The sequence below is a fragment of the Panicum virgatum genome, chromosome 2K, assembly GCF_016808335.1.
Source record: "Panicum virgatum strain AP13 chromosome 2K, P.virgatum_v5, whole genome shotgun sequence".
In the NCBI taxonomy this organism is placed as follows: Eukaryota; Viridiplantae; Streptophyta; class Magnoliopsida; order Poales; family Poaceae; genus Panicum; species Panicum virgatum.
The window spans coordinates 64429657-64447451 of NC_053137.1; the positions used below are offsets into that span (position 1 = coordinate 64429657).

The following is a 17795-nucleotide window of genomic DNA, read 5'->3' on the forward strand; positions in this document are numbered from 1 at the left end:
CATCTCCCCCCTCATGCCTAGTCGCGCTGAAATCGCACATCATGTACTCGGTCTTGGTACTACTAAGTCTGAACCCTTAGTTAGGCTTTGTTTAGATGCGTAATTTTTTGGGTGTAAAGTACTGTAGCACTTTCGTATGTATTTGGTAATTATTATCTTTTAATGAGTTAATTAGGCTCAAAAGATTCGTCTCGCAAATTATAGACAAACTATGTAATTAGTTATTTTGTTTAACTACATTTAATACTTCATGTATGTGTTGAAAAATTTAATGTGATAGAAAATCTTGTAAAATTTTGGAATTTTGAAGGTAACTAATAAGGGCCTTAATCATAGCAGACCGGGTTCAGCTGTCCACTCCCGGTCCGCCCGAACCGTTGAAATAAAAATTCCACCTTTTTGTCCCCCTTGGGTTTCTTTCTCGGCGATTACCAGCGCGGCGACCACTTCAGAGCGAGGGCGATCCCGGCCACGAGTGCACCACCACCGCGGCGGCTGATGACGACGGTATTACTACTGGTATGGCTACATGGCTACGTCTCTCTCTCTCTCTCTCCTCCCACTTCGACCCGGCCGGGCCCTATCAAAACCCCTCCTCCCTTCCACACCGCACTCCCTCACCTTCCACCTACCCTTCCTCCTCTGCCCCCGCCTCCTGCTTCCTTCCACTCCTCGCTCCCCCGTTGCTTCCTCCTTCCCTCCACACTCGGCTCCACTCATCGGCCCTGCAGCTCTTGGTACTGACCGATTGGTGGAAGTAGCTGCTGGCCTGCTGCTGCTTCTTGCTCCTGGCGGTGCGTTCAGACCAGGCTCTGATTACGAGCCGTAGGAAGGCCAAGGAGCAAGATAACTGACAGGGAGGTGGCGATGGAGAGGTATGAGGTGATCAAGGACATAGGATCGGGCAACTTCGGGGTGGCCAAGCTGGTCCGGGACGTCAGGACCAAGGAGCTCTTCGCCGTCAAGTTCATCGAGAGGGGGATGAAGGTGACCGACCTTATTGACTTCTTACCCTCTCCCCTCCCTCAATTGGGTTCATCTCTCGCGTCAGAAACGTTTTGGTCATGGAGTGCGCTCGATCGGTTAATGCGATTTCTCGAAGGTGGGTTTTGATCGGGGTCTCGATTTTGGGCCTCCTAGTCCTAGGTTTTGCTTAGGTTTCCTGTAGTGCGTAAAAGGAACTCCTTGATTGATTGGGGATACTTTGGTTGTTTTGGTTTCTTGTTGCTGCCTATCTGCCATGTATCGGCGCCGGCGGTACTGTGGTATATCTTGTTCGAGAGTTGGTGTGGCCATTATTCCCCAACCGATCTGCTCTGTTTTTTTAGTGTGTCTGAAATTTTCCTCTGAATGATTAAAGCTTTACAAATGGAGCATGAATTTGGTCCACCTCCATTATCCACATCGTAAGAGCATCTCCAGCAGTTTGCCAAATCAAGTTGCCATCTTTGATTTTTGGCAAAAACATTAAAAATACTCCTCCAACAGTTTGGCAAAAGACTTGGCAATTTTTGTCAACTTGGGAAAAACCAGCCTCCAGCGCGTTAATAGTGGTTGGCATCGTGGTTTCTAGTCAGGTGGGAGGGTGAAAAAAGAAATAAATAACAGAGAAGGTTCCTGATTTAAGTTTTCAAGAGGTGGAATAGCATAAATATAATTTTGTTTCTCTCTCAGAGTTCCTGATGTAAGTTAGATCTGGATTTGGCAAGTGAATTATGCCAAACTGTTGGAGATAAACTCTTTTTTTACTTGGCATATCTTTTTAGAAGTTGGCAAAACACAAGATATGTCAAGTAAAGTATGACAAACTCTTGGAGATGCTCTAAAGTATGTTACTAGCAGTGGATGCTGGGCTCTTTGCTTGTTTGGCCTTAAGTGAGTCACACTTGGCTGATCAATGCAGATGTTACTATGCTTCTCACTGTTTCCAAACAAGAGCTGAATCTTGCACCTGGCTACCTTGGTACTGATTGATCTTCCCATCAGTCTACTTCTGTTGGATTCAGATGATTATCAGTGGCGGAGCTAGAAATGAGCCGTAGGGGGGGCCATTTTGCTTAACTTATAAACATATATGCTAGCAAGCTGTTGTAAAGAAATTCGTCTTTCATCGTATCGTGCAGTCCTATTTTGATGATCTTCAAGGTAGAAAAAGCACACTCAATGCTCTTTGTTGAAACTAATAGAGTGAGAAGCAACCGAAGCAATCTATCATTCAAGTGTTCCAAAATCTTGTACTGCGAAGACATCAAAACTGCTTCTTCTCTTTATATTCTTACTGGAAATGAAGTAAAGAAGACAATATGCTCGGTGGTTGCTCTCTGAATACTCTAACCAAGAAGGAAAATCACTAATCCAATTAAACTTGAAATGATGCTATGTGATTTCATTTGGGAGCAAGAGGGGGCCACAGCCCATGTTTGCCGACATGTAGCTCCGCCGGTGATGATTATGTATCTTGTCCCATTGATTTGTTAAAGAGATTTAGCTTCGGTTGGGGAAATTTAATTTTGCATCTGAGTTTGGGACCACTTCCAAACGGAGTGAACGGTCTGCCCAATTTTATTTTCTGTGCCTTGTTTTATTAGACACTGCAAACGGCTTCTTTTGATTTTGATATGCAAACTTCATGTATTGTTAGATCCATTTATAGGACTATGCAACCTTAATTATTCATTTTCAAGGAAGCTTGTATAGTTGGAGCGGTCCGGAGTTAGCAAAATCTGTCATGGTAGGTAGACATGCTTTACTATAAATAATTCAGACAATCATATCTGTAGGATATTACTAGCTAAATGGATGCTATTATTAAAAACTTGTAATCTTATACTAATTTGAGCATTTGACAAAACAGCCGACATCAGACCTTACTTCTGGTTTAGTTGTTTCCCCCCATATTTTTGCTAATAACATCAGCTTCAAGTTAATTTCAGCTTCCTAGGAGGCTAGGATCTGTTTTAAGCTATAATCCCTGTTCCATGGACTAATGGTTTAGTTGTAGTGGTGCAGCTGCTAAATCATGTGTTGGATTTTATGTATCTGAGTTAGATTAGTTGATCAGTTGCTTTGTGTTTCCTTGACAACATCTGTTTACCTATGACCATTATTTTGTGTTGCCTGTTACAATTTTTCATCACACTGGACTGCTCTCACTCACTTAAAAAAATGCTTTTCCCAAACGATGCTTTTGTATCTTATGTTTGTCTATCAATTGCTAAAACCTTTTCTTCTGCTTTCATAGATTGATGAGAATGTCCAAAGGGAGATCATGAACCATAGATCACTGAGGCATCCAAATATTGTTAAATTCAAGGAGGTAAGTTTCTTTTTTCCCTCTGTGAAAGCAATAAGACCCTAAATATTCAATTTATTTAACATTGTCATAAGATCCAATTCTAGTGTTGAGAACAATAATTATAAATCTGATTCTTTACAACATTTATGGTAAATATTTTTTTCTCTAAATGCATTAATACCTAATGCTAAAAAATGCATTAATACCTACTGTTTCATACTACACTAAAAGTTATGCAAAATATCCCATAAGAGCTGCTGGTGCTTTTATTATTTTATGGGAAAAACTCCACCCAGTGCATATTATAAAAAAATCATCGCAATTGCTAGAACTTCTGAATTGAAATTCAAATGCATAAGAGAACATTCAATTTTTGAGTGACTAGATCCTAAAAAGAAATCATGATATGATGTTCAGCTCGTATGTTTCTGGGTTATTACTCGTCCAGATATTTTTCTGCATGATATGTCATCCATTCTCCTTTTTTTATTGGACAAATGGAATTTAAGCTGAAAGGGGTCTTCATGATGTAGAGTTGATATCTGATAGCAAGTAGGTTAGGTTCTATTATAATCGTCATATGTGCCTTTACTGTTTTGAGTAGTTGGTGTATATGCTATGTGTGGTTACATAATTATGTGGTAGAATAATACCTTTAGATTCCCACTCCTGGAGTCCTTGTCTGTTTTTTTCCTTGTGTACGACTAGTTGGCAACTTGTTTCAACGCCTGTTGGATACTTAGATGCCTATCAGCATTCACCAGCTATGCATGCCTGCACAAGTGCCATGCCCTCGAAGACAGGGAAGTACTATCATTCAGGCTTGGGACTTGTTTGTCGATGCTTCACAGTTGTTGATTGGCTATAATGTAATCATTCGAAGTGACAGCACCCTAGCAGTTTGCTTTGTCCCCTCGTCCTCTTTTGCAAATAATGGTGTTTCTGTTTTATATATTCTTGCTTGCATGGAATTCTCTAAAAGATTTTCCTTGTGAGTAGATTTTTCGGAACAGAATTAGCTGCAAGTCATATTATGAATTATGATTCTAGTGGTAACTCACATTCTGGTTCTGAGGCAACCAATATGTGGTGTTTAATTTGTTTATACCAGAAAAATACTTATTTTAGTAATCATTTGATATTAAATGTTGAGGAATTAATTAGATACAGATATCTATTCGCACATCTTCCCAAAAAGTTCTATCATTAAGCTGATTATTGCCTATACTTTTTTAATGGAAAACTCTACTTCAGGGCCCTATTGTGATTACGGATTTTTTTTTCTCACAAGTTTGAATCTGTCATAATTTCTAGATTGCAAACTTAAAGACAGACTTAGTTTTTCAGGTTGTGCTAACTCCCACACATTTGGCCATAGTTATGGAATATGCTGCTGGTGGCGAGCTATTCGAAAGGATCTGCAATGCAGGGAGATTTAGTGAGGATGAGGTAGATCAGATTTACTACAAGGGAATCTGTCATTTTACCCAAGACGTGTTTTTGCTATTGACACTTATTTATTCCTCTCCATAGGCAAGGTTCTTCTTCCAACAATTGATTTCAGGAGTTAGCTATTGTCACTCCATGGTATATTAACTTTTCAAGAGTATAACTATTAAGTGGAACATTTATGAGTTGTGACATGACACTATCTTTTCTTATTGCTGCAGCAAATATGTCACAGAGATTTGAAACTAGAAAATACTTTGCTGGATGGTAGTATAGCACCTCGTCTAAAGATATGTGATTTTGGTTATTCCAAGGTAAACTACTGCAATTCTTCTTACCTTAAATAATCACCAGCTTGCCAACTAAATTGTCGTGCACTCGTTTTTTCCAGTCTTCTGTGTTGCACTCTCAGCCCAAATCAACTGTTGGCACACCTGCTTACATTGCTCCCGAGGTGCTTGCTAAAAGGGAATATGATGGCAAGGTGATCACATTCGCTATTTCTCCTTTTTAGTTGTCTATTTCTTGTGGAATGGTAAAAAAACTAATTGCAGAGTATAAAAATGCAGTCCTAATTCCTAAAACTGAGCACTCACCTTTGCAATTTAGGTTGCCGATGTTTGGTCATGTGGAGTAACTCTGTATGTGATGCTTGTTGGGGCTTATCCCTTCGAGGACCCTGACGAACCAAAGAATTTCCGCAAGACTCTTACTGTAAGTTGACCCCAAGTGTCACACAACAATCACTTGCGCGTATGAACTTATGAAGTTTTACATTTCACCTTGTTCCGCTCACCTCATGCCTCTGATTTTCGTGCAGCGGATTCTCAGCGTACAATACGCCATACCTGATTTTGTCCGAGTTTCAATGGAGTGCAGGCATCTTCTGTCCCGGATTTTTGTTGCAAACCCTGAGCAAGTAATTGTTTTTACCCTAAACTTTTTGATGAAAACGAACACACACACAAACTTTCTGCATTCTCCTCAATCATTTGGGTATTTGCGCGCAGCGGATAACCATCCCGGAGATCAAGAACCACCCGTGGTTCCTGAAGAATCTGCCGATCGAGATGACCGATGAGTACCAGATGAGCGTGCTAATGACTGACATGAACGTCCCCTCGCAAAGCTTGGAGGAGATCATGGCCATCATACAGGAGGCCCGCAAGCCTGGCGACGGTATGAAGCTCACCGGGCAGATCCCCGGTCTGGGGAGCATGGAGCTGGACGACATTGACGTTGACGATATCGACGTGGAGGACAGCGGCGACTTCGTCTGCGCCTTGTGACGAGCAAGTGGTTGGTTCAGGCCGTCCGACGCCGAAGCTGCTGTGAACTCCCACTCTCTTCGGGTCTTTTGTGTTCTGCTGTTGATCCAAGTTGTTTGTCTCAGCGTGTTCCGAGCTCCCATTTTGTTGTTGTGATTCCACTTGTTTTCTGTAATGGAGGTAGTGACGCTGTGGATAAATAATAGACTTTTTAAGGCTTGATTCTTAGTGTTCGGATCCTCCGCCCTGTATGAAGAGGCAGTCTCATGAATTGGCAATGTTTATATTCATGGCTTCTTTCTTCCCGTTGACCTTAGCTTGATGTTTTTTAGATACTGCATGCCGGAAACATCTCTATGAGTTTACTCAATCACAAAGTCTGAAACATTGGGTTCGCTGTGCTGTGGCTGGTGGTTAGTGCTGATTTGTTGTGAGAGAAAAGTATTGTTGGCTGGTGGCCAATGTTGATTTGGTGTGAGAGAAAAATATTGTTGGCTGATTGCAGCGAACAGAGTGAAAATGTCCGAGAAAAGGAAAATCAACCGAAACCCTCCTAAAGAAGCAAATTTTCTATAGAGAAAAATTGGATGGGCTCGAATTGTTCCTGACCCAAAATTAAATATAGCCCAGGAAGCGTGTCGGGTTCATTAGACTGGTAAGTCACGCGCCATTCAGGTCGAGGCCCATTTCTCGTTTCGGCCCGCTCCTAGTCTCCGCGCACCTATATAAGCTCTACCCGTCTCTCCACCAGCTCTCTCGCCCAAAACCCTAGCCGCCCTCGCGCCGCCGCCGCCGCCCCTAGCGCTCGAGCTCCTCGCCGCCCGCGAGCTCGCGCTGCATCGCCGCCATGAAGGTACGCTGCTCCTCTCCGCGACCGCGCTGATGCGGGGTTTGTGGAGATCTAGTGTCTGATCTGCTTGCCTTTTGTGGTTGCAGTTCAACATTGCCAACCCGACCACCGGGTGCCAGAAGAAGCTTGAGATCGATGACGACCAGAAGCTGTGAGTATTTCGTGCCCTCCACTTTGTTTTGCCGTTCTGTTTCTTTTAGATCCATGTGAGTGGTGTGTTGCTTTAACTGAACACTGTTCAGCTGCTCATCCTAGTTTTCTCTGGGAATCGTACATCTCCTTCAGTAGTTTGACTGCTTAGCTTCATGTAGAGGTGTGTTGGGCGCAACATGGGCAGTGGCGATTAGTTAGGGTATACTACTTCTAAATTTTACGGCATAGGGTGTCTAAATCAGTAAATCTAGTTAAAATGCTACGCCACTTTTAAAGCTCTGCAGAAGCCTTCAAATTTTCCAGCATGTTATATCGTTCTGTGTTTGTTTCGGTCTCTCGTTTATGTTTGTACTCTGTTCCCAGTAGGCTCAAGAGGTTTTAGCTGTAGGCTTTCCTCCTGCTTTTGTCCTATCTGTTCAAACCGTTGTGTTTTGCCTTGTTAATGGAATGGGGCAGGGCGAACCTCGCCTTTCTGCTTTAGAAAAATCTAGTTAAAATGCTATAATTGTTGTATTATGAGCAAGCTATGTTTTGCTTGCGGTTGTTTCTGATTTGCTGTGAGATGTTTGTTGCCTGTGAAAATTTTAGTGTTTGTTTATTCTGGAATTTCTGTCAACTATTGTCAACTCTTTTTTGATGAATATAATGGCCCTGTTGGTGCTGTCAAGCTGTTGGTGAGTATGTAAAAATGTTTGACGTCATTGGTGGTATACTGTTCTCTGTTCCCTGGGATTTGTCGAGATGTTTTTACAGCAACAGCAACTAATTATGACTTTTGCAACATGAAGTTTTCCCAAAAAATGAATCCAATTTGAAAAGACAAAAAGATAGCATATAAGTTATTTAATTATTTGTTGAAGTGCCACTGCTTGCATCTCTGCCTTGTGCATTTATGATAGCATATACGATGTTTCTATAGCTAACACCTTGCTGCTCTGCTTTATTTGTTTGGTTCCTATAGCTAATACTTTTGTATCAACTACAGGCGTGCCTTTTTTGACAAAAGGATCTCCCAGGAGGTCAATGGTGATGCTCTGGGCGAGGTAATCTTCATTTAACTTATTTATCCTTCATCTATAGTCTTCCATGCTCAAATGTGTATAATTTTTTTTTTGGTTTTGCAGGAGTTCAAGGGTTATGTTTTCAAGATCATGGGGGGTTGTGACAAGCAAGGTTTTCCCATGAAGCAAGGAGTGCTAACTCCTGGCCGTGTTCGCCTTCTGCTACACAGGGGTAAGTGGCTGCAGTCTTGTTTCCACAGTACCCTTAATCCCTTATCATCGATCAGGTTGTATCTTCCCTCTTTTCTATATTTTCTTCGCTGAACATTTGTTATGAGTTCTGTAGGCACTCCATGCTTCCGTGGTTATGGTAGGCGTGATGGTGAGCGCAGGCGGAAGTCTGTCCGTGGTTGCATTGTCAGCCAAGACCTCTCTGTTATCAACTTGGTGATTGTCAAGAAGGGCGAAAATGATCTGCCTGGTCTGACTGACACTGAGAAGCCCAGGATGAGGGGACCCAAGAGGGCCTCCAAGATCAGGAAGCTGTTCAACCTGTCGAAGGATGATGATGTCCGCAAGTATGTGAACACATACCGCAGGACATTCACTACCAAGAATGGTGAGCTTTCTTCTGTCAAGCTGCAGAGCTATCTTGGTTATTTTCTTGATTCAAGTCCACACCTAGCTATTCTAGCACTTCTGCGTTGAATTTCCTTAATATCTTGAAAATAAAAAGCTACTGGTTATTTTAGTGTCATACTGCTGTTTTTTTGGTTAATACTTTTGTTAGACAAAATAGTGAGGATGAGTTGAAATGAGTCTTGTGTTTTCTAAAGTTGTGCAGCTAACCATGTTAACCTGAATACTTCTGTTGCAGGCAAGAAGGTGAGCAAGGCTCCTAAGATCCAGCGTCTGGTGACCCCCTTGACCCTCCAGAGGAAGCGCGCTAGAATTGCTGACAAGAAGAAGAGGATTGCCAAGAAGAAGTCCGAGGCTGCTGAGTACCAGAAGCTTCTTGCCCAGAGGCTTAAGGAGCAGAGGGAACGCCGGAGCGAGAGCTTGGCGAAGAGGAGGTCCAAGCTTTCTGCTGCTGCCAAGGCTTCAGCTGCTACATCTGCTTAAGATTGTTCAGAGCTTGAGAGATGTCAGAATGCCTACCTAAGCTATAGTTGGAGAACCCTCGTATTCTGTTGGATCTGTCGACCCCCCCTATCCTTTAGCTTTCTCGAGTGCAATTTTGCATGAACATGCAAGGCTTGTTGGAATTTGATTTACCATGTTGGTTTCTGTTATGAAGGTTGGACCCATCAGATAGCTTTATAACTTGCTCTCTGCCAATGTCAAACTATCTGATCTTGCAATTTTGATTGTAGTCACCATTTTGTTGCTAGCGTCTACGACTGTTTTGCTCGGAGTGTTTGCTATACTGGAGAAATAACATACTAGTGTCCTTCCGGTGAAATGTTCATTAGCGGGTTTGGTGCTGAACAGCCTCTTGCTCCAACTGTAGTTGAGCCATCTTAGGCCTAAATGTGAAATCGACACGTGTCTCGGTGGACCCCGGCACTCCCCCGCCCGCCACTGTGGGAGAAGCCCGACGCGGGCTCTGAAAACGTCGTCTACGCGGGTCCGCCCTCCACCCCCGCACTTCCCCTCCGGCGCCGCCCACCGTGCCCATGTTAAGCATATCCAAGAGGTATTTATTGGAGCTATTTATGCGTGGACCCCACCATCCTCACTCCCTAATGAAAAGTTGGGTCAATTATTGGGATATATGCTTTAGTCCTCCAATTAGCTCATAGATCCAAAGTTCCAAACATCTTTAGAGACTAAACTTTCGATGGTTAATTTAAAGATTAAACTTTAGTTCTCAAATTAGCCAATGGACTAAAGATCCAAATAGAACAGGCAACGTGTCTGTTGGCAGACAGTCAAACGTCTGTGATGATCTTGTTAATCTCAGGATCTGACCTAGGCTCCTTTTGGATCGGGGGTGCCGGTGCCGTGCGAGATGGATTGGCCGACGGAGCCGCTGACGATGAGACTCATGAATTCCAGTTCATTCGTGCCTGCTGCATCGAGCATATCGTTTTCTCTGTGGAGTAGAGGCCACAATACCTCCTCAAGTCATTGGTGATTTGGTGGTTCATGGCCTGTCAGTACTCAGTGCCATTGCTGGTTGTGGAGATGAACAAGCGCCCGTCATTGGTTGGTGTTGATAACATGAAGGTCGTCCTGCTCAGTTTTGGAGACGGGAAAGTGCCTGCGGTTGGCGATGGCGTCGTTGAGCTTTCTAGTCGGGTTGTTTCTGCTGGAGTTGACAGCAAGCTGAAAGTTTCTGTCAGGGCATGGTAGGATGGTAACAATGTTGTGGAAGGTGTGGAGGAATTTACGGAAAGGAAGCAGGTAGAAGCTTTGGTACTCTTGATGTTAGTGCGGCCCGGTCATTCGTTTCGCGTTATCTGGAACCTCGTTGAGAGGCTAGGCCCAGCTTGTACTTAGATGAAGCGATGCTCGTTCTGCTCTGCCTCATGGATGTACCCACACTTGTATAACACAATTTATAGTGCTGCTCGCGTATTGACGTTGCTGTAAGTTTGTCCTAGTGACTGACCGGAGGAGAGCGAAATATATTGTTAACATTCAACGCGTTATGTCATCTAAATTTGTGTGCTTTTATAATAATTTGACGTCTTCCTTTTTGTTTTTTGAAAAGAATCATTGCAAATTTGAAATGTCACGGAAGGAACTCCGCATTGGATGGTATCACCAAATGATTCCAGTTTGCAAATTGAATGCAGAACTCATGACCTGGAGCAGATACCGAAGAACCAAGAGGCCATACACAAAAACAAGCACAGTTCTCTGGTGCTGCTTCCCAAGGACCAGGAACCGCACGAAACAAACAATTCACATCACAGCACCCCACGATCATATTTTACATCCCTGCAACCACAGTAGGAGCCTCGGAAGAGAACCAAACAGAACCACGGGATCAATTTATTGAGGACAGTTCATCAAGCGTTGCAATCTCATTCTCTCTTTATTTTCTCCTTACCAAGGTCAAAACAACAGAAACAGCTAAGTCGGCAAGTCTCACACCCAAAGCATCAAACAAAAACATAGTTTTACACCTATAGCTCACGAGCATGTAACTTAACGCTAAGAGCACCCTCCAACGAATAAATAGGCATCGGCCACCGCTTTCAAGTCGTCGCAACTATTCCTACCCTCTCTATTCAGCATCAGCCATTTAGAGAGCCAGTGGTGGCAGCGGCAGACTGTTGTTGAGTCCTGACCGCATCCTCCTCTTCCTGAGCCTCTCGGCAATGATGAAGGCAAGCTCCACGGACTGGGAGGCATTCAGCCTTGGGTCACAGTGGGTGTGGTAGCGGTCGCTCAAGTCATCGAAGGTCACGGTCCGTGATCCACCAATGCACTCGGTCACGTTCTGCCCTGTCATCTCCAGGTGGATACCTCCTGGGTGGCTCCCTTCTTGGTCATGCACGTCGAAGAATGCACGCACTTCAGCCTGTTTGGTATTATAAACCTCATGATTAGTCTAATGAATCAGTTGTAATGCCAAGATGTTCCTAGATAAACTGTAAATGCTCCAGCGAAAATACATGGTAATTAAATGAATAAACATGGAAATATACGCATCCATTGTGTCAATCAAAAAGTGCGCTTTATAAATAAAGGAGTGCTGTTTAGATATCCGTTCATGTAGCTGAAGGGACATCAGTAAACAGCTCCTATCAGAACACCCTAATTAATGATTTTACTCCAATTTATTGACTTATTAAGAAGAAGCACCCTAAGTAGACATATGCCTATCAGTTATAGAACAGATATACTCTTCTGATACAGGATATACAATGCCCAAACTCTTACGTTCAGATATCATTCCATTTGTCCAATACAACTATCTGAATGCCCAAACAAAATTGAGCCTCTTCCCAATTTATCAAACCAGAAATGCATACTAGCAAAGAATGAACAGGAAAGTAACTGGCTGAAGGCAACTCACCAGAATAGAGTCAAATGGACGTGTCTTCAAACCACAAGGGGCCTTGATTGTGTTTCCATGCATAGGATCAGTAATCCATGTGACAATCAGGCCAGCATTGCGGACAGCACGGATGAGATGAGGCAGCTTCACTCTCATGTTCTCTGCCCCCATCCTTGTAATTATGGTTATCCTTCCAGGCTTGTTTGAAGGGTTCAAAATCTCAATCAGCTTCACCAAGTCACTGGGGTTCATTTTGTCGCTCACCTACATTCCACGAAATGACAAAATGCAAGCCAATTTGACAATCAGCATCACAAGACCTCAAGTACAATACATAGAATTCACTTGGCCAATACAAAAATGGATTTATAAAGCTGACCTTTATGCCAAGAGGGTTGGCAACACCTCTGAGGAATTCAACATGAGCACCATCAAGTTGGCGAGTTCGCTCACCAACCCATAACATGTGGGCTGAACAATCATAGAAAAGGCCGCTGGTGGAGTCCTCACGGGTAAGAGCCTGCTCGTATGGTAAGAGAAGGCACTCGTGGGAGGTCCAGAAGTCAGTAGTCGTCATTATCGGGTGATCAACTGTAAGCCCCGCTGCAGTCATGAATCCAAGAGCCTCATCCACCCTATGAGCCAATTCACGGTACCTATACAGCATCCAGTGAAAACAATACAAACCATCATATTATATTTTTTTTTATTTGATTAACATAAATTTCTAAGTTCAATTAAATTGCATCCACAACTCCTATGGTCATGCAGCGATAAAAGGAGTAGCTATTCATGAGTGAGCCTTGTTTTATGTGAGCAAATCCAGAAAAAAGCAAAAAAGTTAGCCACAATACAAGACTATCTGTGACTTGACCAAATTTGCATTATGGAGCACCATACTCTAAGTGACTAATTTAGTACTCCAAAATGCAAGATTACTAACATCCAGTAAGACAATGACATGTTTTATAACTGACAGTAGTGCTTTCTTATGGTATGCGCAAACAATCAGTTTTGATTGAGAGGGAGATAGACAGTGATGCCCTGTAAGCAGGTTCCTCGAAAGAAAGGGACATGCAAAGGGGAAGATCCCATATTCTACTATGGTCTATAGCCAACAAATCCCACGTGATTTTTTACAACGTTGCCGACTAAGGAACAATAGAAAACCACCAAAAAAGCTGAGCACCATCGCTTTACTCACCTAGTCAGCCCCAAAAGGTAAACATTTCAAGAATGATTGTAATTCCATCTATATTTTCAAATTTCAACAAAAATTTTAGTGTCCAAGAATACTAGTTACTTCCATGGTAAAATTAGCACAAACAGAGGCGAATTTGTGTTATCATAGGCAACCAACCAGTTATTTTTCTTTATGATGATAAGAGATATGTGAAAAGAGATTCGTTTCAACATGACAGCGACATAGCAACCTCCACACCAGAAGTGCCTAGCAAGTAGCAACCTCCAAACAAAAACTGCTGCTAAAAATCGCAGGTAAAGAGACGAATTTTCTCACCTATCACCTTGCTCGCTGTGATCCATGAAGTCGAGATTCCACTGTGTGACGCGCTGCATAGCAGCGTACCCTCCAGTCGCGAACGCGCGGAGCAGGTTGAGAGTGGCCACCGACTGCGCGTAGGCGCGGATCATCCTCTGCGGGTCCGGCACACGGCTCTTCTCGGTGAAATCGTCTCCGTTCACGTTGTCGCCCCTGTAGCTCGGCAGCTTAACGCCGTCCCTCTCCTCGAATGGCTCGGACCTTGGCTTGGCGAACTGGCCAGCCATCCTCCCCACCTACCAACACCATACGCACAAAAAATCAGGACAGACTGGATCAGATCTAGCAAATCGACATGGTGGGTGGACGAATTTTATGGTGGATTTGATGGGCAGGTTGTTACCTTAACGACCGGCACCTGACCGCCGAACATGAGCACGGCCCCCATCTGGAGCAGGATACGGAAGGTGTCACGGATGTTGTTGGCGTGGAACTCCTTGAAGCTCTCGGCGCAGTCTCCGCCCTGGAGGACGAAGGCGCGGCCCATGGCGGCCTCCGCCAGGCGCTCCTCGAGGTGGCGAGCCTCCCCGGCGAACACCACCGGCGGGAACGTCTCGATCGTCTTGAGCACGGCGTCCAGCTCCTCCTGGTTCGGGTACTCGGGGAGCTGCAGCGCCTTCTTCGACTTCCAGCTGTCGATCGCCCACTTCCCCTGCGCCGCCGGCTTCTTCTCCGGCGTCGCCACCGCCGAGGACGAGGCCTTGGAGGCGGCCGCCGCGGGGACGGCAGGCCCGTTGTTCTTCGACGGGTCGGCGGCGTGGATGGCCGAGATGGTGCGCCTCTTCAGCGGGAGGAACGCGGTCGCGCGGCGCGGCTGGGACGCCGCGCCGCCGGATACGGCCGCTGCGGCGGCGGCGGCGGCCGCGGAGTTGGTGGCGAGCGCCATTTGCGATTGCGAGGCTGGCGAGGGGTAGGTAGGCTTTGGGAGGAGTCGTGCGGGGGGCAAAGCGTCTCCTCTGAGGAAACGGAGGCGGCGAGCGGCCGGTATTTATTGGCGGCCGGAGGAGGAGGAGGGGTTGGTAGCCGTGACCGATGCAGATGGGTAGGTGCCGCCGGCTGGCGAGGAGACGAGACGAGCGAAGAGGTGGTGGAAGTGGAACGGGAGGGGAAGGGCAGTTTGGGGATTTCGATCAGGCTGAAGCGACCGTACTTTTTTCCAGGGTAGGTGAGGATCTGCGTCAATGACAAGTGGGGTCACAGACGTAGAGAGGCTCGGTAGGCTTGGTAGGTTCTGTGGTGGGCTCGGGCCGCTCGGCTCCAGATCGACCGAGCCGCCGCTGAGCTGATCAACGGAGTCAGCCAGACGCGATCACATCACGTGTGACCCACGAGTGGGTCTGCTTGGTTGGTGGCACGCACGGGTCGTGGGATCGGGGGCCCAGCGTCACTCTGTGCCTCTCCATGTGGCTCCCGGCTCGGCCACATTGCGCAGGCCCGACGGCGTCGGACCCGCTGATAATTCCACTCTGTCTGGCTGGCCTGTGAGCTAACAATCTAGCAGTGTTTTTTTCTCTCACATAATTAAATCAGCATTAATCAAAAGTCAACCAATAGTACTTTTCTTTCACAACAAATCAACACAAGTTAAAGCCAGCCAGGGTTAACAATTTCGTTTTTACTGTTCGGAATTTCATTTGTTTGACCAAAATTTGACTTTTATATTTTGAATTTGGAATTCAAATATACAATTTTTCGGACCGAAATTTCTATTCCGGTGAGTAGCGAAAACGGGAAAAATGACCGAAATTTCGGTCTTTCCGACCGAAATTGTTAACCCTGCAGCCAGCCAACAGAGTGGAAGTTCGGTGCGGACTCCAAAAAAGATGGAAAAATTGATTTGCAACATGAAAAGCAATATCTTTTAACATAAATATTAAAATAAAAATTTGATCCCACCATTGTGTCTCTAATGATAATTTTATAATAAAACCCTACTTGAATATATTGGACAATATTCATTCTGTAACAATTTTATTGTGAAGGCGGAACAATTGTTCCACATTTATAAAAATATTATTCCGAGAAAAAGATCGTCAAAACATAGTCATGTGATATCTAGTTTTAGAGATCATCTTATAACGAACACACAGGTACAATCAGAATTTTATTTGAACATTTGATCCAAAAATTTTATTTTTTTCCTTTAAATCTTTATTTGCATGTCCATGTCGGCGAGTACTGACATCTTATCGGGCCACATCCCAATTATGGGCCAGAAAAAAACACGCGTCAGCCTTGTACGACCAACTGTCTCCTAGCCCCTCTCAAAGAAAAAAAAAACTGTCTCCTAGCCGCGCGCAACCTCGAATGATGCCGAAACTCTGGGAGTTGTTTTCATTTTATTTTGTTTTTTTACGAGCAATTTGGGTGTCATTTTCTGACGAAACGGCATGGACGGTATCGGAGATGCTGCATCGGAGTTCCGTAGAAAATGCCTCGCAAGAGATGGAAGAAAAGTTCCGGTGAAAATCAAGGGGAACGTCCACGCGCGCATCACGAAGATACACGCCTATGTGTGGCGATCCGGACCTCAAAATATGCTCATTTTGCTCGGCACTTGCTGATATACCGATAGCGGTGTCACTGCTCGGTGGACCCCCCGCGGTGGTGAATAGTGGGAAAGTAGAAGCAGTTTGACTGTCTTCCTGCAAAGCTACCATGAGCAGGATATCAAGCCAAGTAGCAAATAAACAATGTGAGCCTGAACAGAGAAACTATTTTCAATAGGGCAATTAGGGATTAAATTCCAGTGAAGCACAATTAGCATTGACTGGTTGAAGAAGAAGGTTTTGGGATAAGCCTACAGATCCTAAACTAATTTACACACTTGCCCTTGATTTGGAGCCAAGAATGTTACTCAATTTTATCTTAAATAAACTAACAAGCCAAGAAAAGGTGGTTGTTAGTAAATTGATTGCCATGCCACCTAATAAGCCAAAAGTTGGACAACCAGGCGTGGCAAAAAAAAGGATCGGAAATAATGACGCATAGGCTGTACAATCTTCATCTGTCCTCACCTAACACTATTAGCATCAGCCACTTCAAGATTATTGTAATCTCTCAAAACAGCACGAAAACTTTGCTTCCTTTATACTCCATCCGTTCCAAATTATAAGACATTCCAATAATCTTGGAGAGTCAAAGTTTTTTATATTTGATCAAATTTATATAATAGAATAATGATATTTATTATATAAACTAAGTACCATTAGATTTTTTATTAGTTATATTTTCATAGTACATCAATTTGATATCATAAATTTTTATATTTCTCTCTATAATCTTGGTCAAATTTGAGATTGCTTTGACTCTCCAAAATTCTTGGAATGTCTTGTAATTTGAAACGGAGGGAGTAGTATCCTTCTCTAACAATTAAGGATGCAAGTGGGTACCCAATAGTATTTTTTGGGTCAGCTAATTAATTATGATGGCATGCCACTCTAGTTCATTTCTCCTCTTAAAATATTTACAAAGAATGTCATACTAGTTTATTTTGTTAATTTTTTGGGTCGACCCATTGACCCAAAATGTATCTAACTTGCATCCCTACTAACAATTGATAACACATCCCCTCAAAAAAAATGATAACACGTGGTGGCTCTGGCCAAGTGAGGTGCAGCTAGCTATAGCTAACCAATCTTTCTCTGTTCTGCATATCTGCTTTTGGCTTATTTCAATTTATTTTCAATTTATTTAAAAATTGTTGAATTAGTCGAAATTAGACCGATCAAAATTCTGACTCAAGACGGCGATCATGCCTCCAAGCATATTGAGAGGGTTGAGACCAGCAGATCCGCACGAGATCGACCCCCTGCCCCGCGCAAATTAACCAGGTGCCGACCACGCGATGGACGCGTCGCCCGCGTGACTGGCTCGACACGTTTGCTCCCTCTGGTGCGTGGTGACGGCTTCCCCTCGCCGCAGCCGCTGGAGAGTCACGACGCTTGGCTTCAATTCCAGTCCCGGCACGGTACCCTGCCGGTAAGCTGCGGCAGATTCACGGCGTCATCTATGCCACGGACGGAAGCAATTACTTTTTTTTTTTGAAAAGCAGACGGGAACGATCAGGGGTGCAGATCAAGTAGCGAGGCTGCTTGGTGTTTTCTAAGACGTGGGCTGGCCGACACGTTTCAGCCGTGAGTGCGTGAACTGATCAGATCCAGATGCACGTTTCAAAAAAACAAACAAACAGATCCAGATGCCGCT

General features: G+C 44.2%; 3 protein-coding genes across 3 annotated transcripts; 2 read left to right on the top strand and 1 right to left on the bottom strand.

The window, feature by feature from the left end:
* Positions 1-591: 591 nt before the first annotated feature.
* LOC120694526 (serine/threonine-protein kinase SAPK2) lies at positions 592-6317 on the top strand. Its single transcript, XM_039977672.1, has 9 exons — positions 592-987; positions 3242-3316; positions 4643-4744; positions 4829-4882; positions 4966-5058; positions 5136-5228; positions 5354-5458; positions 5565-5663; positions 5755-6317. Exons 1-9 carry the CDS (start codon positions 868-870, stop codon positions 6031-6033), a joined length of 1020 nt encoding a protein of 339 aa, XP_039833606.1. The 5' UTR covers positions 592-867; the 3' UTR covers positions 6034-6317.
* A 394-nt stretch (positions 6318-6711) lies between these two features.
* On the top strand, positions 6712-9406 carry LOC120694527 (40S ribosomal protein S6). The gene is made up of 6 exons (XM_039977673.1): positions 6712-6865; positions 6949-7013; positions 8001-8058; positions 8140-8248; positions 8363-8635; positions 8894-9406. The coding sequence occupies exons 1-6, from the start codon at positions 6860-6862 to the stop codon at positions 9136-9138; spliced, it is 756 nt and encodes a 251-aa protein (XP_039833607.1). The 5' UTR covers positions 6712-6859; the 3' UTR covers positions 9139-9406.
* Positions 9407-10989: 1583 nt separating this feature from the next.
* LOC120694528 (phospho-2-dehydro-3-deoxyheptonate aldolase 2, chloroplastic) lies at positions 10990-14709 on the bottom strand. The gene is made up of 5 exons (XM_039977674.1): positions 13933-14709; positions 13548-13825; positions 12408-12684; positions 12047-12292; positions 10990-11548 (listed from the first exon to the last, which is right to left on the bottom strand). The coding sequence occupies exons 1-5, from the start codon at positions 14473-14475 to the stop codon at positions 11270-11272; spliced, it is 1623 nt and encodes a 540-aa protein (XP_039833608.1). The 5' UTR covers positions 14476-14709; the 3' UTR covers positions 10990-11269.
* Between the last annotated feature and the right edge of the window lie 3086 nt (positions 14710-17795).